This window comes from Bos mutus, chromosome 5, assembly GCF_027580195.1.
Source record: "Bos mutus isolate GX-2022 chromosome 5, NWIPB_WYAK_1.1, whole genome shotgun sequence".
Taxonomy (NCBI): domain Eukaryota; kingdom Metazoa; phylum Chordata; class Mammalia; order Artiodactyla; family Bovidae; genus Bos; species Bos mutus.
Window position 1 is genome coordinate 21,611,277 of NC_091621.1, and position 25,886 is coordinate 21,637,162.

A 25,886-nucleotide genomic window follows, 5' to 3' on the forward strand; every position below is an offset into this window, starting at 1 on the left:
ACTTTGATGTATATAGGGTGGGACTGAGATAAGGAGCTAGATCATGCAAGAAATCCTCACCCAACTCCCACTTTTTAAAGAAACGGACCTATGTTTCAGAATGGCAGGCTGGCAAGAAGGAATCCACAGACAGCTGACAGAGATGCAGGGGCCCCTGCACTTCAGGGAGCCATGTCAGAGAGCATTAGGGGAAACATCGCCAGAGAAGCTCCTCTCCTGTGCTCTGTGGCCACAGCGAGGCTGCTAGATGCTAAACGGCACTCAAAGTTTAATGCTATAGCCTCAGGCCGGGAAAGCTATTGTTTTCATCCCTGAGAATATGCTGGCTCCTTCCTGGGCATCTGAATGCCCAGCAGTTGACTTAAAAGCTGTGGTCCTTCCATACAGCAGAACTGCCTGGAAGGATGCTCCAACAGAGAGCACAGCCCCACCCCCTGAGCTTCTGACTTAGTAGATCAGGGGTAGAGCCCTAGAATTTGCTTTTCTCATAAGCTGTCTGTTGCTACTGCTCCTGGTTTGGGGACCACGCTTTGATAACCACTGATTTAGGGCCAAAGGTACCAAGGAGAGGGTCAGAAGAAAATCCAAGGGGAGGAAACAAGGGGGGAAATCCAGAGAGAGGGGGACCCCTTTGGTGCCCTCTGTGTGGACAGCAAGTGGCTTGATAGGAAAAGTAAAGACTGTTTTGAGCCATCGGGTGGTCTCCATGTCTTTGTGTATATTTGTGACCATCTAATAGTCACTTCATGGGAAATAGATGGGGAAACAGTGGAAACAGTGTCAGACTTTATTTTTTTGGGCTCCCAAATCACTGCAGATGGTGACTGCAGCCATGAAATTAAAAGACGCTTACTCCTTGGAAGGAAAGTTATGACCAACCTAGATAGCATATTCAAAAGCAGAGACATTACTTTGCCAACAAAGGTCCGTCTAGTCAAGGCTATGGTTTTTCCTGTGGTCATGTATGGATGTGAGAGTTGGACTGTGAAGAAGGCTGAGTGCTGAAGAATTGATGCTTTTGAACTGTGGTGTTGGAGAAGACTCTTGAGAATCCCTTGGACTGCAAGGAGATCCAACCAGTCCATCCTAAAGGAGATCAGTCCTGGGTGTTCTTTGGAAGGACTGATGTTGAAGCTGAAACTCCAATACTTTGTCTACCCCATTCGAAGAGTTGACTCATTGGAAAAGACCCTGATGCTGGGAGGGATTGGGGGCAGGAGGAGAAGGGGATGACAGAGGATGAGATGGCTAGATGGCATCACCGACTCGATGGACATGAGTTTGAGTCAACTCCGGGAGTTGGTGATAGACAGGGAGGCCTGGTGTGCTGTGATTCATGGGGTCACAAAGAGTCGGACACAACTGAGCAACTGAACTGAACTGAATAGCAATATTTTCTTTCTAGGTTGTAGGTATAGCTAAGGGATTATGCAAGTATATACTAAAAAGATAGGGGAAGGCATGCAGAAAAAGATCTAAACAACTCAACTTTCATAGCAGAGAATGGGATAAATTATGTTTTCTCTCTATTCTACTTTTCAGACATTTGTCAAAGAAAGTGAGAGCTGTGGTGAGCTTCATGCAGGTCGATGGAAGAAGATCAAATTTATTTTTAATGCAGAGGAAGGCTACTATCAAAGAATCAGCTCTCTGGCAGGTGTGGATAGATGAACCACTTGTTAGCAATAAGCAATTTGGGAAGGTTCTGTACTGGCCATTGATATCCACAAACATAAAAAGGAATGAACAGTTCTTTGCATATCCCTGGGTTGGAAACAGTTACATAGTTTCATTATCTTATCACTAGTAAAGGGGAGAAGTCTGAGAAGCGTAATTGGTTTTGAATCTAGAAATGTAAGTCTTGTTTAATATCTAGTTCCCATCCTCAAGAAAATTCATATTTGCCAGAGGAATTCACCTCGGAATGCATATGGGAAGCTTTAACTTACAGAAGGGTAATCCTGGGAAATTAAAAATGAGGGAAAGATAAATGAAAGAAAAACATCCTGGTGGGACAACAGGCTTTGTTTCAAGGACAATCCGTGGACTGCTTGTTATACAGAGCTGCTCCATGGACACATTGAACCCTTTCCTAGGAGAATCTTCAAAAAGATGACCTGGTATTCCTCAGAGCCTGTCACTCATCTTGAAAAACTCTGCCAGCCCCTTGACTGACAGAGGAATTATAAGCATGATAAAATGGAGGTCTGAATTCACAGCAGTTACCATTTATAAGGCAAGCATCCAGAAGATCTGGAAAATGCTGATGTTACTCGGATTACCATCAAAATGAAAATACACAATTGAACATACTCTTGAAGAACCCTGGGACCTCTGGAAGGGAATGACAGTCCTCAGTCTGAGGAAGGGGCATTCCCCAGATCACAAATGAATAAACTGGACCACCCAAAGCTTACATGCTTCTTTACATCCAAGCATTTAAAATAGCTTCTAAATGCAAACATCCACTCAACTATATGGTATAAACCATTTTAGGTGAAATTAAAGATGCCACTGATCATAAGGTATGTCATGATTTTACATGCAATAGAAAAGAAAAAATGTGTTAGAAACGATTGATTTTAGAGATGTTAAAATATGAAAAACAAGAATACCATGTGAGTCTTAGCATGGATTGGACATTCCTGGGTATAGCACACTGAGAACTCGGTGCTCTGATTTCAAGCGATGGGTGTGATGGTTGTCCGGCTCTTTAGTAGGTGTGGGACCTTGGGCAATTCCCTTCACCTCAGTGTGCTTCCGTATATTTATCTGATATTAACAATGTGTACTTTTTACTAAATTGCTGACAGAACTAAATATGATTCTCTCTTATTTAACATATGCCTAGGGACTTCCCTGGTGGTGCAGTGGCTGAGAATTCACCTGACAATGCAGGGGACACAGGTTCAATCCCCGGTCATGGATGATCCCACATGCTGCTGAGGAACGAAGCCAGTAAGCCACCACTACTGACACTTGAGTGCTCTGGGCGCATGCGCTGCAACAAGAGAAGCCACAGCGACGGGACCCACACACTGCGTGGAAGAGCAGCCCCCGCTCCCTACAGCTAGAGAAAGCCGGTGCTGAGCAACAAAGATCCAGCAAAGCCAAGAAAAAAGAAACCCCACAAAAAGCATGTGCCTAGCACTTATTAACTATCTTATTGCTGCTGTTACTTAAATCTGGCCAGAGTGGAATCATGAATTTCACAAATGTTAAACGGTCTTCTTTACTCTGAGTGAGTTCACCTAGTCTCAGTTGCCAAACCTTTAGACACTGTTTGAAGAAAGTGGTAATGATTTTGTCTCCTCAGTGCCTTAGTGCTCTAGAAATAAAAAGAAATTATCTTCCAAAATCGAGTCAAACATGGAAACTGAAGAATCACTTGCAGCCCTAAGGAGCGGGTGACTCCAACACAATAGATGATAGTTTGCATATTGCTTTGCATGGCATTTGCATGCCCCCAAGTTCAATTTTGCTGGAAGTGAAAAATCCGCCCAGCAGCTGCTTCTTTCCTAGTCCCTTATGATCCCCTAGGTGTGGAGTTGGCTGCTTTCAACTGGGAAAAATAAATCAACTGGCGTGCATCCAGTAGTCATCCCACGAGCCTCTGGTGTCGGGTTACCTTGGATGTGGAGGGAAGGGCAAGGTTGTTCCAGGAAGTTACCACCTGGCATCACTGTGGACCATCCCACACGGAGGGTGGGCACTGACTCAGAAACCAGTAAAGCCACATTTAACATCAGCTGCTCCTGAATACAACCCTCAAGCACACATTGTGCCTGATAGTAAGTCAGCTGATGCACAGCTCACAAAGCAGCTTGAAAACCAGTCACTGACCACCAGTACTGGTGGCTTAATGGTAAAGAATCCACCTGCCAACTCAGGAGACAGGAGACCCGGATATCAAGACAGGATAGTCAAGACAAGATAGTCAAGACAGGAGACAGGAGATCTTCCTCAGGAAGATCCCCTGGAGGAAGAAATGGCAACCCACTCCAATATTCTTGCCTAGAAAATTCCACAGACAGAGGAGCCTGGTGGGCCACCATCCCTGGGGTCACAAAGAGTTGGACACGACTGGGCAACTGAGCCTGCATACAGGACCACCGGTAGTTTCCAAATCAAGCCAGTGCAGAGCTTCTCTTTTCCTGAAAGTAAATAATTGTGGGGTAGTGAACCTGAGACAAAGATTTGCTTCACTCTCAAAACTGTCAAGATTTAAAGCAAACAGATGGATAGCCAATACCCGGCAGTAAAGAAGAAAACTCAGCAACTAACCAGGGCTCTGTTGTCAGAAGTCTCTGTTGGCCTGATCATTTATTTAAATTGAGCTCTTGGATTCATGACTCTTTGCCCGTACCCTGCATTCATGGAGGTCTGATAAAAATTCACTTAGTTGCTATTTCTGGGGAATAACTGAATATACCTGTGAACTCAAACACAGGTATAATAAATGAATAAACTAGGCAATGATCCTACATAAGATGATATCAAATATCTATTGTTTATACTAGAGCTGAAAATACACGAATAAGTGTCATATTAGTTATATTTGGACAGTGGCTACAATACCAACTCATATTGCTCTTAGGCTTCTATACGACCTATGGCCCATAAGTGAACAGCAAACCCAACCAGCCATGAGCCATAGAACTCCAAATTCATATCTGGATACTGGGGCCAGAATACTACAAATGTAATTAAACTGACTAGGTTTTAGAGATGCTATTTTCTCTTGAGATAATTTGTATGTTTGGGGGTCAGTACTTTACAGCTTTAATAAGGATAAAAGTACCTGTGAAACTTTTCAAATTATTGGGAATAACCTGTAAAACACCATACTTTTATGGACACTTAGAAACAGTCATTTGAAAATTTCAAAAATGGACTCCAAGAAAGATGAACCAACCAAAACAACCTTTAGGGCTTTGCTTTCCAAAAGTGCCACCCCTCACTGTGCCATCTTGAGAATGCCAGAAGTGTTAGAAATTAACACTTAGTACAACAGCACCATTTTTAGAGATGAGGAACTCAAGCCCTGGGTCTAGAAACTGGCACTTAAAAGTGGGGGGCAAAAGTCCAGGTGAAGAAGTGGGATTGGCTGGTCCTGGACAGAGGACTGAGCATGTGGGAAGCAGGGCTGAAGCTCTGGCTGGTCAGGAGGTGGTGGGGTGGGGAGCACAGGGACGGGGCTGCACCAAGGAGTTCAGAGCTTCAAAGGAAACTACATTCAAAAGTGAGAACAGGGAGTTGGGGAGGCCCTGCTTCTCTGAAAAGCACAATCCAACATAAAGATATTCTGGGCATGGAAGCTGGGTTACCTTCCGAGTCTGGGGTCTGCTGATGAAAGATGCTTCCCTGGGAAGAGGGGGTAGGAACACAGCACTCAGTCACCACCACCTGCGTCACTGGAAGGGCCAGGAAGGCAAATTCATTTCTAACAACATGGAACTAAATCCAGACTAAAAAAAGGTGAATGCGAGTGCAAAAGCTGAATCATCGATGCAGTTTTACTCAGAACAGAAAGAAATCGTTCCCTGATCTCTTCGTCTCTCTCCAACAAGCTCAAGATCCAGAACAGAATAAGGGCTCAGCGCCAGCTCCTCTGTGTGCATCTTAAAAGGCCCCAGAGATGAGGATTCCTATTTTTAAGATACTCCAGCCCTGGGGAAGGCAAAGAAGAGCAGGAGATGCACTGGTGATTTTCCACTCGCCCCCACCCTGGAGCTGCAGTCCCCGCCTGCGTCTGTGCCCTGGCTGACCAAGCTCTCTGACCCGAGTTCCCTGGGCCCCTTGTCACGTGGCTTCCAGTTGGGCTCATTCAATGGGAGGCCCTGGCAGGAGAAAGGGGGATGGGAAGAAGGAGAGAGTCAGGGGCCTCCTCCCACTCTTTCCTGCGGCCCCTGGCCAAGGGCCTTCATCAGCGGCCCCTCTCCCAGCTCCGCTGTAGCATTTCTTCCCTGGACTCTGCAGGTCTAGCAGGGTCAACGCCTTCCTGAGCTGCAATGCTCCTAGCTGGTCCCCTCTCGCTCCTTCAGCCAGTTGATCCACGTGAGTTGAAGTCTATCTCCTCCTAGGACCACTAGGGAATAGAAGCCATGACATAAACATGGCATCTTATATTCACTTCCATTTACCTGGAAAAATTTTGCATTGAAACTGAGATATCTTACAGAGCAGAAAAGAAATTCACATAAGCCTTAAACATAAACAGATCTTCAAAAAACATCAATGTCCAAATCCCCAAAACTGCTGTCTTGGCAGGTCACTCTCCTTTGGTCTCCAGAATCTTCAGTGGGAAGACTGGGTGCAGATGCTTAACTAGGGTGACTGGAGACGCCCTCAGGCTCTGCTGCTTTGTAATTCCTGTAATCTGGAATTCCTTGATTGCCTGAAGGAGACTGTCTTCCCCACAAACGTGATGGAGACAGGGAAGGTGAGGGGTGGAGACTGACCTCAAGGAGAGCCAGACCAAGCAGCAATGCTGAGAAGAGGCAAGTGGCCCAGAGGAAGGGGCTGGAGGAAAGACAGCGTCCTTAGACCACAGCCCGAGTAGGGAAATCACCCATCTTCTCAGGAATCATGATTAGAGTCCAGGCCTTTGACTGCTTTCAGAATCAAGAGTCAGCCTTTAGCAAAAAGTCCTACTAGAAAGCCAACATATTTTGTTACTTAAGGGGCGGACGTGTGTAATACATATTAGAAGGCTTTTCACAAGGTCTATAATTTAGTATAGGGTAAATAACCGATGTGGCCGAACCTAAAGTGAGCACACATCAGTTATTTAAAAGAAGATTAGGGGACTCCCCTGGTGGTCCAGTGGCTAAGACTTTGCATTTCCAATGCAGGGGGTCCAGATAACAATCCCTGTTCAGGGGACTAAGATCCCACATGCTGCAACTAAGAGTTTGAGTGTCGCAACTAAGACCCCGTATAGCCAAATTAATAAACACAAATGCTTTTTTAAAAGATGATTAAAACACAGGTCTAGGGCTTCCCTGGTGGCTCAGTGATAAAGAATCCGCCTGCCAGTGCAGGAGACACGAGTTTGATCCTTGAACTGGGAAGATTCCACATGCCTCGGAGCAACTAAATCTGTGTGCCACAACTATTGAGCCTGTGCTCTAGAGCCGCGGAGCAGCAACTTCTGAGCCCATGAGCTGCGACGACTGAAGCCCAAGTGCTGTAGAGCCCGAGCTCTGCAACAAGAGAAGCCACTGCAAGGAGAAGCCTGCACACTCTAGCGAGAGAGTAGCCCTAACCTGGTGCAACTAGAGAAAAGCCCACGTCCCAGCGAACACCTGGCACAGTCAAAAATAAAAAATTAATAATATTAAACAAAAAGATAAGTCTATCTTATTGCCAGTAATACTGGATAGAGTAAGGGTTAAATCATCTTCTGTTGGCTCAAATTCCTCTCAGCTGAACCCAGAGGAGAAGAAAAGGCAGCCTGTAGGGGCACATGCATAAAAGGAGGAACTCCCGGGCTTCTGGGAAGGGACAGGGCAAAGTCACTGAGCCAAAGAGGAACTAGCCGGGAAGTCCTCCTGGGTCCCCTCCAAACACCCACTTCATTCAAATCCCTCTCCTTCTTCCTCATCACTCTCACACATTAATGCCTTTGCTAAGCTTTCATTGAAAATCAGGTTCTAAAGTCAAAAAACATTTGGATACTACCAGTTTAGGTTAAACAAAAGCATATCTATATATCTATTTATATATATACCACTACAGGCAAGTAAGGAGAAGGCAACCTGCACCTTTTCATACCAGCCTGACAAATCTTCTTAAATATATTTTTATCCAGATGTAGAAGGCTTATCTTTCTCAATATTGAATCCCAGACAGAATTGCTTTATTTGTAATCATTTCATTTTTTAAAAAGATTAAAAAACTAAAGGAAAGCATTCGACTTTAGAAAGACCCAGAAGGCTCATCTGCTCACCTGCTGTCCCCAGCGTTGGCCACGTACAGCTTCCCCAGAAGGCAGACCACAGTGAGTGCTGTGCAGCCACCAGATATGTTGTACAAACTCCTCTCGCGTTCAATTTGTAGGTCCTAGAGAAGAAAAGAGAGTCAGCGCTGGATTGTACAGGGCTTCCCTTGTGGCTCAGATGGGAAAGAATCTGCCTGCAATGCAGGAGATGTGGGTTCCATCCCTAGGTCAGGAAGATCCCCTGGAGAAGGGAATGGCTACCCACTCTAGTATTCTTGCCTGGAGAATTGCATGGATAGAAGAGCCTGGTGGGTTTGTACAGGAATTGTACAGGTGGGACTGTACAGGATCAAAGGCTTTCTTAGCCTCACTCCCTGACGGCAGCCCTAAGAATCTGAAGGTGCTTCAAAGAAGGGAGAGGAAAATCTTTGGTACTGGCTTTTCTACCACTTGATGAGCGTTTCTGGAGAGGACACTGGCACCAGACTGTCGCCTCCCAGGCCATCTGCAGACCACAGACAGGAAACAAAGGAAGGCAAACAGATATAATCAGACAAAAATGAGAAGAATCAAACCAACTGTATTCAATAAATATCATGGCTTATGGAAAATTTAGTTTTTGTATGGACGGCTTGAGCTGCCATGTGGAAAATAGATTAGAGAGGCTAATAACACCGAGTGCTTGGATCTGATGAATACTTTCAAGCCCAAAGTCTCCAAGAAATAATTTCCTTTACAGCCAGATAAAAGAGGTGACTTGAAGGACTGTGTCCTCAACTCAACTCCAGTAGGAGTCCACCTCCATCTTACTGATCAAAGGGAGAAGCTTCTGAACTCTCATCTGACTTTTTCTTCCTAAGGCCACTGATTCAGAAGAGGGACACACACGAACAGTTACAGGAAACATTCAGTGAGCACCTCCTCTGCTTTACAAACAGAATCTCATCTCATCCTCACAGCCATATTATTAACCTCACTGTTCAGATGCAGAGAACCTGCCAGCATTTACCCGGCAGGAGTTTGGATTCTTATCAGGTTCTTCTCCTCTACAGCCTAGTATTTATTACCTGCCACTTAAAGAGGTCTCCCCAAGAAAAATAAAAATAGAACCACACTTCTATCGACAGACAGGCATCATCCTCAAGACAGATGGCTTTGTGAAATTCCGTGTCAGTGACAGAAGCCAGGGTTCCGTGACTTCAGAAAAAATGTGAGTTGAATTAGGAAAATAAACTGGACACTAGCTAAAACAATGCCCAAAGTTCCCACCGTCACGTCACCTACTGTCAGGGCAAGGGAGGGGGAAGGAGGATGGGCACAGAAGAGCAGGGAACAGTGGCCTGCCTGGCTCTGAGGGTGCTGTGGGCTGACCCAACATCAGAGTCCTTTCGTGATTCCCAGGGACCCCCAGGATTAGAACTCAGCTGCTGCCGCCAGCCTCCTGATGGAAAGGGGGAGATAATTCAGCAACCCAGCATTTATCAGCAACTGCTCTGCTCCAGAGGCCAGAGGTGGCAATAACAGTAGATAAATCACCAGCAAGAAACCAGAAACAGGGGCAGAGCCTGAGCTCTGCAAACAGATTAAGGACAGAGCACTGGTCAAAATCTAAGGAGAGAGAAAGTACAAAGAGAGGCCCTGGGAGAACCTAATATCCTGGGAATGAACTAAGGAAAGGGTTGAGGGGAGGATGGGCGGAAGGCTGAGAAACCATGAGAGGCGTAAGGATGAGTGCATGTGGGATGTGATGGTTTACAAGCAAGTGAAGAAAACTTAGGGGCTGAGTGAATGACAGCATCAAGAGCCACAGATGGGTCAAGCATGCAGACCACCTTCAAAGACCATGCTGGATTTTTAGAACTTATTTACAAACTCTGTATAAATTAGCTTAAAGGGCTGACATCAGGATTAAGTTAGATGGAGTGGGTGAGGGGCTTAGCAGACCATCTGGATATTCCCCACAGCCTAGATCCCATGACGGAGAGCAGAAACCTTTCTCCCTCATTGAGAGACCCTCAACACCCATATCGGGCCAAGTAGAAGGTAATTTAATAAATACCTATTAAATGGGCAAAAAAAGAAATCCATTATAAAATGCCTGAGTTTCCAAATTTTTACCTCTGCCTGAACATGAGACATGTAGTCTACGATTCATAAATGAAAAGCTTACAATGTGAATCACTGCTCACTGAGATAATAATTAAGCAGGAACCCACGTGTCCAGTGAAATGCAGTCAATTGACAAGAACAAACAAATGGCTATCTGAACCCAGGCAGGAATGGTGGGAAGCTGGAGAGTGGTGAGGAGGAGGGGCATGGAGGTTAGCAGGGAAAGCCAGTCATAAGAAAGTGAAAGAGGAGAAAGAAAACATTCCGATGTCAGAAGTTTGAACCTCTTAAAGAGTGCATCAAAACAGAACCAACAACCCTACTCAAAAGGAGTTTGTGAGTAGGCTTATTCAATTTATTTGCACTTAAATAAATGATAAAAAGTTGATACTATGATAGATACACATTTCATCAAATTAATATAGAAACTGATATATAAAGTTCACACCCAACACGACTATTTTTAATACACTGGGAAGAACTGCTCTAGTTACAGAAACCATCCTTTCACATCCAGGATCAATATCTGTTTGAATACCTAAAGTCTAAATGAAAGACAATTTTTGTATGTGGACTGGAGTGTGAACGATGCTTGAGAAACTAAATCACTGCTCCCATCCAAAAGATACACAGAGTCCATGTGAAAGAGCCGCCCACAGCAAACAATTCCTCCAGGATTCAGATAAACAAGATTATTCTGCATCATAGGTGCATTTCGTATCATGGTTTACATCACAAGAGACTCTGATTATAGAATTATTTCATCCTTTGAAAAAAAATCAAGATAGTGTTTGACACTAAGATAATCTGCTACATTTGCCTTTAATTTTTAGGGAAACATTCCAGTCAGCTTGTCCAGTGAAACCTTTGCTATTACATTAATAACATAAGTCAATATTTTTTTCTAATTGATTTCATCATTTCTTTCAACTTTCCCTAAGTTTCCACTATCTTCCCTCTGTAGTTCTCCTGGCATGAGGAATGCTAAATCTGGCAACACTTCCACATAAGCAGTGGACCACAGTCTAGCTATTTTTTATGCAAGAAACTTTGCTAAGATGCTCATGCTTTCATCACTTCCTGGCTTTGTGTGGTAATATACATATGCGCGTGTGCTCAGACTCACAGGCACACACTTTAATTACGTGTGTACTCTCCGGGATCACAGTGACAAGGATTTGAAAAATATATTTCCACAGACTTAATCCCCCCTGAAGGATGCACTGACGTGAAAATATGCTTTTTTATTTCCTCTAAAACTGGGTGTAACTAGAACACAGTCTAAAAATAATTGCTTCCCCCTCCCCTCCCTAGAAGCCAAAATAGCACATTTATTTTTTCCTACACCACCTACTACTCTTTAAAAAGATGTATCAGAAAATCTTAGTACTGAAAGGAACAGTTAAGGACCAGCTGGGTGGTTCTTTTACTACCAGATCAAACATGATAAATGAAGTCAATAAAGACGTATTTACTGTTAAATTAACTACCTAATTTCTTCAAACTCTCAACTTTTCCAGTCAGCTTAAGCTTCTCACACTCTAGGTGGGAGAAAAAACACATAAAAATGTATCCCTCAAGAACTTGGGGTATTTTTCTCAAAAGATCAAGGAAATCACGGAAAAACTGCCCACTGCTTTTTGCTAAACAAAGACCGATATGGAACAGCTTCCCCATTTTAGCTGTCATGAACCTCCAGGCGTAAATCTAGAATAAATTACCAGCAGAACACAAGCACTTTACTATCATTCTTTTTCAAGTATGATCTAAAAGGATCAACTTAAGTGACTCAGAAGATTCAATTAACAAGATAACTGATTTATCTGCTCAATCAGGAGTCCCTCTCAAGACTACTTTCTACTTAGCAGAACTGATTTACCCTGTTTTGTGGCTCTCTGAATATTATATTTAAGTAAGGCTTATCTCTAAATCAAAGAATGGATTCAATTTTTAAGACTTAGGATTGTGTTTTGCTCCTTTTTGTTGCAAGGAAGAATGAGACCAATGAAGGGGAAAAAAAAGAGAGGTGTGTGAAATGAGACTAACTCAGCAGGAAAGAACTGAAAGAAAGAAAATATACTGCTCAGGATCGGTGCAATTTGGTTTTAAAGTCCCAGAGATAATGCAACTCCAGGATGATTCTTTGTTTCCTACCAATTTTAGATCGCAAAAGGAAAGCAATGTCAAACACCAGAAGGGAGAGTGTTGGGGAGTTTCAATAGGACTGGCAGCTCCCCCTAACTGGGCTAAAACATGGTTCTGAGCACAGTGTTAATAGTGTCAGTCACAAATAATAAGATTCTGCATGGTTTCAGTATCTGGGTCTGATTTCGGTTTATTCTGAGGACGAGCCAATCTGTTAGGCACTGTAGGAGAAAAACAGCACTGCCTCATATTGCCACCTGCTGGCTGTTTGTGGAATCACATGCTCATTCCTTGGAGGGACTCCTGTTCTAAAAACACACAGGAGCTGTTGCTTCAGTCATGTCTGACTCTCTGCGACTTTATGGACCTTAGCCCTCCATGCTTCTCTGTCCATGGGATTCCCAAGGCAAGAATAATGGAGTGGGTTTCCATGCCCTCCTCCAGGGGATCTTCCTGACCCACGGATCGAACCTGCTTCTCTTAAGTCTCCTGCAACGGCAGGCAGGTTCTTTACCACTAGCACCACCACACACACACAAAACCCACTAGAAGTCCACTTACCATGAATATTCTAATTCTCAAAACCACTAGGATTTATAAACTATAAATAAACTCTGCATTTGTCCTCCTTTTTCACCATATGTTCTTTTTATGAACAAAGCCAAGCTGAGTGGTATTTCCAACCATTTACTCCATATTTTAGAAAGATGTATGGCAGTTTTACAAGTTAAAATATTGCTATTTTTTTCTCCCTGAGTAACAACCAAACCTCCAAAAAATTCTGCACTGTGGCAAGGAATCTATAGCCACACTGAAAATGAAATAGGACAGAATTTTGAGATCCTCCTCCTTGTGTTCAGAATTCAATTCCTGTAGGTAAAAAGGTCATCGCTACTGCCTTGCTTCTGGTTCCTAGGTCGTCTCCTACAACCATACCAACAATGGAAATGACTTCTTGCGTGAGTCTGAAATGCCGACTCCCCTGTTTCTGGAGGATGTGGAAGAAAGAAGGACACTGACATCAAGACTTGGAAGACACTTATCTTCTTCATACCTGTCATCCTGGATCAGGCCACCACCTACCTAATAAGTGACAAAACTTACCTGGGGCAGTAGGCATTATTATAAAATGGTGACGGAAAGCAGAAATGAAGTCACTCAAGAAGTCCCTAAGATTCTGGTCCTTCGGGAAGTGAGGGTTCATTTTCCATGGTGGACACAGGAGGACCAGCCTTCTCACTCTGAAGAGAGATCCAAGATGAGATACAATGGGGAGGGGGGCGCAGGGCAAACCCGCCTCTGCCAGCAAGGATCAGAGGCCTGTAGTCAGAGGTCACCTTCTCACAAGCCATGAACTGTGCTAGGCAACCCCAGGATCAAAGAGGAAAGGAAACCTTCAAAGAAGCTTATAGTATTTGATGAAACTTATCATCTCCCCTTGAGATGGTTGGATGGCATCATTGACTCAACGGGCATGAGTCTGAGCAAACTCCAGGAGATAGTGATGGACTGGGAGGCTGGTGGGCTGCAGTCCATGGGATCACAAAGAGCTGGACATGACCGAGCGACTGAACAACAACAACTCTGCTGAACATCTCCCCGTGTCCACAGCATCCCCCGCCAACGTCTGTTAGTTTACATTTTCTGACGAGCACTCCCGTTTTCCTAGAGATAAATACTATATATTCTGGCCTAGCGTTTCTGAATCTTTTTAACTGATTCTCTCCTTCAGACAGATATCAACTTTTCACTTGATGTCACAGAGTATTAAAACAAACGAAACGCTGTATATCTCTATGTTCATCTAATGTGACTACAAATGCCTCCAGATATAAAATCAAATCTTTCACTTCTAGATTCCCACGGTGTCTAGAAGAATGCTGGTTATAAAATATAAGCTAAATAAATATCAGTAATTGAGAGGGAACCGGTGGGAGGTGGGAAGAAAGAAGGAGACAAGACAGACTTCAGATTCTACTTCCCTGTCATAAATAAAGCAAAACCTCAAATGAAAGGCAAGCTTGGCCTTTGAAGATAAGTTACATTCTGAATCTCAAGAGGGGTGGCTGCAAAGATGTCATCAGAACAGCATGTTTGAGGCTTAGGCGCTGGGCATGGGGAATTTGGGGGGGTTAAAAGTGCAAGAGGAAACAAGAGAGTCACAGAGCTGAAGTGACTGAATCTTATTCAACAGTGAGTTTTCCTGTTACAGAGGATCAGAATGGCAGAAAACCTGCAAAACTCAAAGAACACCTAGCAACAGGAGAGCTAGAAAGCTAGCTGGCTGTGGGAAGGGGAAAAAAAAAAAAATTAAGAATGGCTAGGCAACTGCAAACCTGCTCCTCCCTGAAAAGGCCTGAGGAGAAACCACCAAGAGCAGGTCAACAAAGGAGCGCCCTACATATTATTAAAAAACAAATTTTACCTTCAAACACCCACTCTCTCACAAACCTAATATTGAGGAAAGAAGGAAAGGAAAAATACTTTTTATGAGTTGGCAGTGGCCTTCCAGGACCTTAAAGTGAGACTACATTTCTGTGTTGTGAGCTCTACAGCTCAGCCCAGGCTGCTTAATGGTTAAGCCAGGCATATTTCTGTGACACCGGAGTAGATTTTTCCTCAAGTCCCTGATGAAGCAAAGGGAAAACTAGAGCATCTCTCTATAATTAGGGTAAACATAAAACATCATCCAGACAGGGACACTTTGGAGAGTAAAAGGGGACAGTATTAATAACTATTCTGGGCCAAGAGGCATCTGCTGGCTCAGTCCCCAGCCGAGGAGGACGTCGGCCACCCTGCCAAGAACCCGGAGAAGCAAGGAATAATGACTGTTCTCACTTTAAGGCCAAGCACATGGAGCAAAGCCCAGGTAGGCCTCTGGCACGCTGGGGGCTAGAGAGGCAATCCAGGGAAAACCGAAGTGTGAAGAGGAGGCTACAAGGTAGGGTGGATTAGAAAAGAACAGATATGGCATAAAGCCCCAGATTCATTCTATGGTACAGTGAGCCACCCACAGGCTGGTTACAGGCGGCCTCTCCAAGTTGCCCAACAGCATCCCTACTCTTGCTGTCATCTAACTATAGAGACAGACTTTATTTTCTTGGGCTCCAAAATCACTGCAGATGGTGACTGCAGCCATGAAATGAAAACACGCTTGCTCCTTGGAAGAAAAGCTATGAAAAACCTAGACAGTGTATTAAAAAGCAGAGACATCACATTGCCAACAAAGCTCCGTCTGGTAAAGGTTATGGTTTTTCCAATAGTCATGTATGGATATGAGTCATGTGTGGACCATAAAGTGACCAATAGTCATGGGCCATAAAGAAGGCTAAGTGCCAAAGAATTGATGCTTCTCAACTGTGGTGCTATTGAGAGTCCCTTGGACAAGAAGGAGGTCAAACCAGTTAATCCTAAAGGAAATCAACGCTGAATATTCATTGGAAAGACTGATGCTGAAGTTGAAGCTCCAATATTTTGGCCACCTGATGCCAAGAGCCAACTCACTGGAAAACATCCTGATGCTGGAAAAGACTGAAGGCAGGAGGAGAAGGGGGTGACAGAGGATGAGATGGTTGGATGACATCACTGACTCAATGGACATGAGTTTGGGCAAACTCTGGGAGATAGTGAAGGACAGGGAAGCCTGGTGTGCTGCAGTCAGTCCATAGGTTTGCAAAAAGTCAGACACGATTTAGTGACAGAACAACAACTACGGTGGATGTCAGCTTGCTGCTTCCAGCCCATCTGGGTTGTTTCTCTGACGTGGCTCTTCACACAAATGCTCTCCTCTGCCCAGAACACTCCTCCCAGCCCCCGGTTCTCTGGGCCACAGGAGGACTTCTCCAGGGAACCCTTCCTTCATCTCTTTATCAGATTCCTACTCACCTGCATTTTTCCTCTCGAGGCCCTTCCCATTTATATTTTATCTGTTTAACACCCACCTTTGCCTAATTTCTTCAATCCTCTTTTCCCAGTGAGACCTGGCTTACAGGTAGCTTTCAACAAATATTTATGGATTGAATAAATTACACAGGAAAGTAAAATGATCTTTTTGATGGCAGTTAAATGTGCAAGAAAAATTTCTGGTCATGAATTAGCTAGTGAAAAGTTAAAAAAAATTTAAAACAAACAAAGACCCAGAATGAGGTTCTTAGTATTTTTTTGAATGAGACTCTCAACAGTAGTTGCTAGGAACCCTGAGCCATTAACTGGCAGAAACAGCCTGAGATCAGTGTGGAGGCCTGACTCAATGTGACATCGGCCTCTGGTGGATAAAGTTGAGAATACAGCAATTCCAAGTAAAAGATACCCCATAGCACTAGCTACAGCGAAGGAAAACAAAAAACCCAAAATTGTTTCTGTTTTTCATATACAAGAGGAATTTTCCTTCCATATGGGCACAGTCCATTGTCAGATTTTTACCTCAACTATTCAGCTTTTTGAGCATTTGCATTTAGAAATAGCTATCACATAGGAGCTTCCCTGATAGAGACTTTATACCAAGCCTGAGTAGGAGTCAATTTTACTACCTTAATTCTTTTTTTCCTAAATAATCTTTTCCAGGCTCCTGGTGTTTCTCTTGGACTTGAAGGCTACCAAATACTCCCGAGATGGAGGTGCATTTTAAGTTACCTGCTACTCAAAGGGTATGTGACATGGAGAGAAATGCTGGGACCAAAGAAGAAATGAGTTAAAGAGAAGAGAGTGTGCAAATTAGAGGCGTGAATATAGGAACAAGTTTTGCTTTGTAAACAACTCAGATGAGATGATGCTGTTTAATCTTACTTACTTTTCTCTTCTCATTAGCACTCAACCTAACATCCTGAGATCCTGGGATGCTTACAGCGTGTACGTTCAGTTCTGCAGGTCTTGCTTTAAGAGCTTGTCATTACTTTTCTTTCTTTTGGGCGCACTACACGGCCTGTGGTTTTTCCCTGACCAGGGATGGAACTCATGTCTTCTGCAGTGAAACTGCAGAGTCTTAACCGCTGGACCACCAGGGAAGTCCATCATCATGGGGTTTTTTTTTTTTAAGATTTTCTGATGTGGGTCATTTTTAAAGTATTTATTAAATGTGTTACAATATTGCCTTTTGTTTTTATGTTTTGATTTTTTGGGGTTGTTTTTATGTTTCGATCTTTCTGGCGGCACAGCGTGTGGGATCTCAGCTCCCTGACCAGGGATCGAACCCACATTCCTTGCATTGGAAGGTGAAATCTTAACCACTAGGCCACCAGGGACATCCACTGTCGTTACTTTTTAATCTCCACGTTTTAAGGGCACTATCATTGCTCACTCACCCTACTCCAGTACTTAGAACATCTTTACGTATCTCTTCCTGAATCTGCACACAGGATGTCGCTCAGGAGAGAAAAATCTCTGGAACTCAAATAAGTGCCACCGTATAAAGTGAGCTCAAGAGGGAAAGGGGTGGTACCGAAGAGCCCATCTGTGTGCCTCTCACAAGGCAGAACAGCAGGGGACGCTGTAAGGGCAGCTCTGTGTGTTCTCAGGAAGGAGGCTGAATTTCTCGGTCACACATGTTCCAGTTTAAATGTACCAACAAATAAATCCATGTTCCCACCTAAAACAAATAATTCTTAGGTACTGGCCCCTCCTTGCTTTAAGCAATGGGAACCACACTGCCAATCATGTTCTCAGACCGGATCTGAACAGGAAAGGTAAACTTCTGAGCACTTTTCTCAAAGCTCTGTTTCCCCAAACACCTGGAACTCATACACAGGTGTCACACAGATGGCACCCTTGCTCAGTTTCGATTAGGTGCCATGGTACCAGCTGGTAATCATAAGAATTGGCAGAGAGAGAAGCAATAAGGTATTTATTTTATAAGCCTATCACCTCGGCACTATCCCTCTTTCATCCTCTTTTACATTTCAACAGCACAGGATGCTAGAACTCTTTTGAGAATGGAAGCCCTGCTGTGCCAGGGAGAAGTCGGAGGGAGGACCATGCAGAGGAATGGGCAGGTCAGAGACATGCCCTTCCAGGGGACTTGAAAGAACAAAGATGTGGGTTAAGTGACCGCCCCGGCGTCCTGGGGCATACCCACCATTTCCTTGAATGCACTTTCAAGAGCCCCAATAACCAGGCACTCGTGCGGGATCTTCTTCTCGGTGAAGAAGCGCGTGGGCGGGGTGCTGGGGGAGCCTGGGGCGCCCACCCCTCCGCGGAGGGAGGCTGCGCGGGTCAGAGTCCGGCTGCTGGAGGGCGTGTGGTCCGGCTCTTCGCCCAGGCAGGCGGGCGGCAGTACCGCCGAGTTCTTCAGGATCTCCACGATGTCCTGCAGCTGCTCCGTGATGTGGTGCTGCAGCAGGCGGGAGGCCACCACGGCCGCCCCGGACCCCGCGTGACCGTCAAACAGCGACCAGTAGTGGCAGGAAACACCTTCCGATTCCTGCGGGGAGAGGGCGACAAGGAACCGTGAGCAGCGGAGGCGGCCACTGCCCGGGGCTGAGGGCCACCCCTCTGGGGCTCAGCGCATCCACCCGTGGTCTGTCTGCAAACGAGGGCGGGAATTGGGGGGAGGGCAAAAGAGGGCAAGACACTCAGGGATGTGTACCCGGGCACATCACTGCTGCTCCCTTATCCCCGCTGCCCCGCCCCCCCCGCCCCCGAGATAAAGCGGTCCCTGCCTGTCCACCAAGGGCAAGATCTCAAGGCATCACCCTCTCAGCTGGCGTGAGATCTACTTTAAATTGATGTGTAAGGACTTCCCTGATGGTCCCTGGGCTAAGACTCGGCTCCTAAAGTGGAAGGCCTGAGTTTGATCCCTGGTCAGGGAACTAGATCCTTCATGTGGCAACTAAGACTTGGTACAGTCAAATAAGCAAAAATAAATATTAAAAAAAATTTTTTGATGTGTAGAAGTGAGAAGTAAAACTACATACAAACAATAAGTCTTTACTGTTTTAACAGCTAGTTTCTCATTTCCCTTCTACTGCAACCCCAGAGCAGGTTAGACACACAGTTTTTTAAAAAATTTTTTATAATTATTTATATTTAATTGAAGGATAAGTGCTTTACAATACTGTGTTGGTTTCTGCCAAACATCAACATGAATCAGCCATAGGTATACCTATGTCGCCTCTCTCTTGACCCTTCCCCCCTCCCTCCCCATCCCAGTCCTCTAGGTTGTCACAGAGCCCTGGTTTGAGTTTCCTCCGTCACACAGCAAATTCCCATTGGCTATCTACTTTACATATGGTAATGTGTATATTTCGATGTTACTCTCTCCATACCTCCTACCCTCTCCTTCTCTCCCTCCCTTCCATCCTCCCCCTCCCCCTCCCCCCACCGCTGCGTTCATAAGTCTGTTTTCTGTGTCTGTCTCTTTAGAGGAAATTAGGCCCTTTTTGCAGATGCTTCAGGGTAGTAGACTCGCTCCCTCCCCCCCAGTAGGGCTTTTACATGCTCAGATAATTGCCCCATCTGCTTAGGTCTACATCCTGAATTTTTAGAACATGTTTTTTCCTTGAACACCCCATCTAGTCAAACCTTCACAAGATGCAGACAATTAAAATCTCCTCTTCACGTGTCCTACTTCCCTCAGTTTTCCAGCTGTCACTCAGCATCTTGGCTTCCTCTTCCTACCCTGAAGCTACATGCAGCCCATGTTCCCTCATCTGCCATGGATCTGGTACCTGCTGGTTGATTTCGAGACTGTTTCAAGATGAGCACTTTTAAAAACCATGTTTGAATCATAGCTACGGGGGGAAAAAAAAAGGTGTTCAATTATGATGTATCTAGAGGAGTAAGATATTAAACGCTGAGATTAAACAGGTGCGGTACATGTTACATCCACTTCTGACAACTAGGTTTGTCTACTCTGCAGCAATAAATACTGAATTCCTTTTTTTCGCTGAAACCATTATATAAGGTTCTTTTGGTCTATCTTATTTTTTGAAATTGAAATATATTTGCCCTATAACACGGTATGAATTTAAGGTGTACAGCTTGATACATTTATATATTGTGATATAGTTGTCATCATAGCCAATACTTAGCATCTCTATCACTACACATATTTTTTCTTTCTGGTTAGAATAAGTTCTAATCTCCTGGCATGTTTCACTTTTATAATACAATAAGGTTGTCTGTGTTCACTATACTGTGCATTAGATCTCTAGGACTTATTTACTACTCATCTCTCCTATCCCCCTACCCTCTAGTCCCTCGTAACCACCATTTTGGGTCCATCTTAGAATGATGCTGGGAGATACTATGTAGTAGAATGACATACACCATTACTCTACTTGTGCCCTTTAAATCTTTGTTTTTACTCAGTTCTGTGCTAGATGTTTAGAGATAATTTTTTGGGGGAGGTCAACAAATATTTGCTGAGCTATCTTTCTGTGACAGGCACAGAAAGTGGGGCAGTGGGGATGAAAAACTAGATCAAAGAGACATCAATCATAGTCTGAACTCAAGAATCCAGGGGAGAGATAGACACTGATCAAATAATCACACAGATAAATGTGAAGTCATAATTCTGGTGAGGGTGACAAGGAGAGGTTCTTGGCGCTGTGAGACCAGCCTGCAGAGGGGCACATTGGAGGACGCTTCCTGAGGACATAAGCACCAGGCTGACAGCCACTGGAAATCCACAAGTAAGGAGGGGAGAGGAGAGAAAGCCAGGTGGCAGCAACAGCAGATACAAAAGCTCTGTGGTCGAAGGTGTGTGACGAGGAAGAGGAGACTGAACCGTGGCCATGTGACTGAATAGGGGAGAAAGGCAGGAAAGGAAGGAGATGACATGAGATTGGAGAGGAAGATAGTTGGACCACTCAATCCCTCTGGGATACACAAAGGATCCACAACATGTGATGGCTTCAGCTTGACAGTAACAGAAAACCACTGATTGAGGTGGGAGTTAGAAAATTGATTTATATTTTTAAAACATCATTCAAGCTATGATGTGAGGATTAGGGAGAAGAAAGGGTGAAAGTGAGAATGCCAGTTATGACACCAGTTCAGTTGCTCAGTTGTGTCCGACTCTTTGTGACCCCATGAACCGCAGCATGTGAGGCCTCCCTGTCCATCACCAACTCCCAGGGTCCACCCAAACCCATGTCCATCGAGTCGGTGATGCCATCCAACCATCTCATCCTCTGTTGTCCCCTTCTCCTCCTGCCCTCAATCTTTCCCAACATCAAGGTCTTTTCAAATGAGTCAGCTCTTCACATCAGGTGGCCAAAGTATTGGAGTTTCAGCTTCAACATCAGTCTTTCCAATGAACACCCAGGACTGATCTCCTTTAGGATGGACTGGTTGGATCTCCTTGCAGTACGAGGGACTCGCAAGACTCTTCTCCAACACCATGGTTCAACAGCATCAATTCTTCGGCACTCAGCTTTCTTTATAGTCCAACTCTCAAGCCTTGACTAGACGGATCTTTGTCGGCAAAGTAATGTCTCTGCTTTTTTAACATGCTGTCTAGGTTGGTCATAACTTTCCTTCCAAGGAGTAAGCGTCTTTTAATTTCATGGCTGCAGTCACCATCTTCAGTGATTTTGGAGCCCAGAAAACTAAAGTCAGCCACTGTTTCCACTGTTGCCCCATCTATTTGCCATGAAGTGATGGGACTGGATGCCATGATCTTAGTTTTCTGAATGTTGAGTTTTAAGCCAACTTTTTCAGTCTCCTCTTTTACTTTCATCAAGAGGCTCTTTAGTTCTTCTTCACTTTCTGCCATAAGGGTGGTGTCAACTGCATATCTGAGGTGATTGATATTTCTCCTGGCAATTTTGATTCCAGCTTGTGCTTCTTCCAGCCCAGAGTTTCTCATGATGTACTCTGCATATAAGTTAAATAAGCAGGGTGACAATACACAGCCTTGACGTACTCCTTTTCCTATTTGGAACCAGTCTGTTGTTCCATATCCAGTTCTAACTGTTGCTTCCTGACTTGCATACAGGTTTCTCAAGAGACAGGTCAGGTGGTCTGGTATTCCCATCTCTTTCAGAATTTTCCACAGTTTATTGTGATCCACACAGTCAAAGGCTTTGGCATAGTCAATAAAGCAGAAATAGATGTTTTTCTGGAAGTCTCTTGCTTTTTCAATGATCCAGCAGATGTTGGCAATTTGATCTCTGGTTCCTCTGCCTTTTCTAAAACCAGCTTGAACATCTGGAAGTTCACGGTTCACATATTGCTGAAGCCTGGCTTGGAGAATTTTGAGCATTACTTTACTAGTGTGTGAGATGAGTGCAATTGTGTGGCAGTTTGAGCATTCTTTGGCATTGCCTTTCTTTGGGATTGGAATGAAAACTGACCTTTTCCAGTCCTGTGGCCACTGCTGAGTTTTCCAAGTTTGCTGGCATATTGAGTGCAGCACTTTGTCTTTCAGGATTTGAAATAGCTCAATTGGAATTCCATCACCTCCACTAGCTTTGTTTGTAGTGATGCTTCCTACAACCCACTTTACTTCACATTCCAGGATGTCTGGCTCTAGGTGAGTGATTACACCATTGTGATTATCTGGGTCATGAAGATCTTTTTTGTACAGTTCTTCTGTGTATTCTTGCCACCTCTTCTTAATATCTTCTGGTTCTGTTAGGTCTGTACCATTTCTGTCCTTTATTGAGCCCATCTTTGCATGAAATGTTCCCTTGGTATCTCTAATTTTCTTGAAGAGATCTCTAGTCTTTCCCATTCTGTTGTTTTCCTCTATTTCTTTGCATTGATCGCTGAGGAAGGCTTTCTTATCTCTCCTTGCTATTCTTTGGAACTCTGCATTCAAATGGGTATATCTTCCCTTTTCTCCTTTGCTTTTTGCTTCTCTTTTCACAGCTATTTGTAAGGCCTCCTCAGACAGCCATTTTGCTTTTTTGCATTTCTTTTTATTGCGGATGGTCTTGATTCCTGTCTCCTGTACAATGTTATGAACCTCCATCCATAGTTCATCAGGCACCCTGTCTATCAGATCTAGTCCCTTAAATCTATTTCTCATTTCCACTGTATAGTCATAAGGGATTTGATTTAGGTCATACCTAAATGGTGTAGTTCAATTTCAGTCTGAATTTGGCAATAAGGAGTTCATGATCTGAGCCACAGTTAGCTCTCAGTCCTGTTTTTGCTGACTGTATAGAGCTTCTCCATCTTTGGCTGCAAACAATATAATCAATCTGATTTCAATGTCGACCATCTGTTGATGTCCATGTGTAGTGTCTTCTCTTGTGTTGTTGGAAGAGGGTGTTTGCTATGACCAGTGTGTTCTCTTGGCAGAACTCTGTTAGCCTTTGCCCTGCTTCATTCTGTACTCCAAGGCCAAATTTGCCTGTTACTCCAGGTGTTTCTTGACATCCTACTTTTGCATTCCATTCCCCTATAATGAAAAGGACATTTTTTTTTTTTTTTGGGATGTTAGTTCTAGAAGATTTGTAGGTCTTCATAGAACTGTTCAACTTCAGCTTCTTCAGCATCGCTGGTCAGAGAATAGACTTGGATTACTGTGACATTGAATGGTTTGCCTTGGAAAAGAACAGAGATCCTTCTGTCGTTTTTGAGACTGCATCCAAGTACTGCATTTCGGACTCTTTTGTTGACTATGATGGCTACTCCATTTCTTCTAAGGGATTCCTGCCCATAGTTGCTGCTGCTGCTGCTAAGTCGCTTCAGTCGTGTCCGACTCTGTGCAACCCCAGAGACGGCAGCCAACCAGGCTCTGCCGTCCCTGGGATTCTCCAGGCAAGGACACTGGAGTGGGTTGCCATTTCCTTCTCCAATGCATGAAAGTGAAAAGTGCAAGTGAAGTTGCTCAGTCGTGTCCAACTCTTAGCGAACCCATGGATTGCAGTCTACCAGGCTCCTCCATCCATGGGATTTGCCAGGCAAGAGTACTGGAGTGGGGTGCCATTGCCTTCTCCACAATAGTAGACAATAATGGTCATCTGAATTAAATTCACCCATTCCAGTCCATCTTAGTTCACTGATCCCTAGAATGTCGATGTTCATTCTTGTCATCTCCTGTTTGACCACTTCCAATTTTCCTCGATACATGGACCTAACATTCCAGGTTCCTATGCAATATTGCTCTTTACAGCAATCGAACCCTGCTTGCATCACCAGTCCCATTCACAACTGGGTGTTGTTTTTGCTTTGGCTCCATCCCTTCATTCTTTTGGGAGTTATTTCTCCACTGATCTCCAGTAGCATATTGGGCACCTAACGACCTGGGAGTTCATCTTTCAGTGTCTTATCTTTTTGCCTTTTCATACACTCAGTTAAATCCAGATAAGAGGAAACACTTATGAATGACCTAAAAGCACCTTAAAGTGAAGGAATAAGCACACTAACTTAGAGAAAAATTAAGTGCAAAAACAATGACCTAAGGACTAGAAGATCTGGATTCAGTGGCATCTTCAACATCAATCAGCTGAGAAGGAGGCAGAGCAAGGAAAGGAAGGCAGTCCAGGCATTGGACCCTGGCAGGGTCACTCTGGAGCTGGACATCCTTGTTACTTAACATCTCTGTGCCATGGTTTCCTGGTAACTAAAAGGCAGGTGATAGCTACCTTACTGCGGAGAAGTACTGGGGAGATTAAATGGTAATTTACATCAAGTAAGTAGCTAACTAACATGTCTGGAGTGAGTGAGCGTGTGTGCATGTGTGTGGGCATGTGTATTATCATTACCATTACAATATGATCCTCGATAAGTCATTTTCTGGGCTTCAGTTCTTCACCAAAATGAGGAGTAGGGGACTTCCCTAGAAGACTCTGATGCCCCTGCTATCTCTCCAAATTCAACGTTTAAGCAGGATAGACCAGTGTGGGCTACAGAAGTGGAGGAGAGGTGGGTCTTGAAGACAGGCCAAGTAGAACTTGAATGGATCGAGAGGTAATATGGCAAACAGGAGGCTCAGGTGGTCGGGCTGATTCTGATAGATGTTCATCTAGGGTCTCTTCTCTTTTCCTCCTCACTACTAAGTCTGTCTGGGACAGCAACACATCCACTAAGAATACTCACACCTCAGACTCCCTTGCAGCTATGTATTGTCACGTGGCCTCACTTTGGCCTATGAGCTACAAGAGGAAGTATCCTGGTTAGAACTTCTAGGAAAGCTAGGGTTTTCTTGACAAAAAAGAGAACTCAATGGGCCTGGTCTTTTACCCTTTATCCTGCCCCCATTCTTCCTGCCTGAGTCAAAGAAATGACACCTGGAGGTCATTACTACCTCTTGCCAAAAAGGCTAAAAGCTGCAGCCCAGGGTTGGGACAGATATATTTTGCTCAGTCTTTTCCAACTCTTTGCAACCCCATGGACTGTAGTCAGCCAGGCTCCTCTGTCCATGGGATTTTCCAGACAAGAATACTGGACTGGGTTGCCATTTCCTGCTCTAGGGGATCTTCCTGACCCAGGGATCGAACCTGTGTCTCTTATGAATCCTGCATTAGCAGGCATTTTACCACTAGCGCCACCTGGAAAGCAGCCCAGGGTGGGAGGGCAGGAAGTCAGAAGGAGCCTGGGCCCTGGATGTCTGGCTAGGAAATGCTGCACAGGCCCTGGACAAGCTGTCATGTGGGTTTCAAGACATTTCAATGAGCCATTGTTGTGAGATTCTGCAACAAGAGCTGGGCACATGGAGAAGGATGGGTGTATATGTAGTAGCCTGGGACTTGTGGCATGCATGGTAGAATGGAGGAGCACATGTAAGTAAGGCACAAGCACA

The 25,886-nt window shown here is 44.4% G+C and overlaps 1 protein-coding gene across 1 annotated transcript in view; it reads right to left on the reverse strand.

Moving 5' to 3' along the window:
* The window catches only part of PPM1H (protein phosphatase, Mg2+/Mn2+ dependent 1H), a 306,473-nt gene that overhangs the window by 145,514 nt on the left and 135,073 nt on the right, over positions 1-25,886 (reverse strand). The window contains exons 3-4 of the mRNA XM_005886919.3: positions 18,267-18,611; positions 7,952-8,064 (exon numbers count right to left, since the gene is read on the reverse strand). Of these exons, the coding sequence (XP_005886981.2) occupies positions 7,952-8,064; positions 18,267-18,611 (458 nt within the window). The remainder of the gene's footprint in view (positions 1-7,951; positions 8,065-18,266; positions 18,612-25,886) is intronic.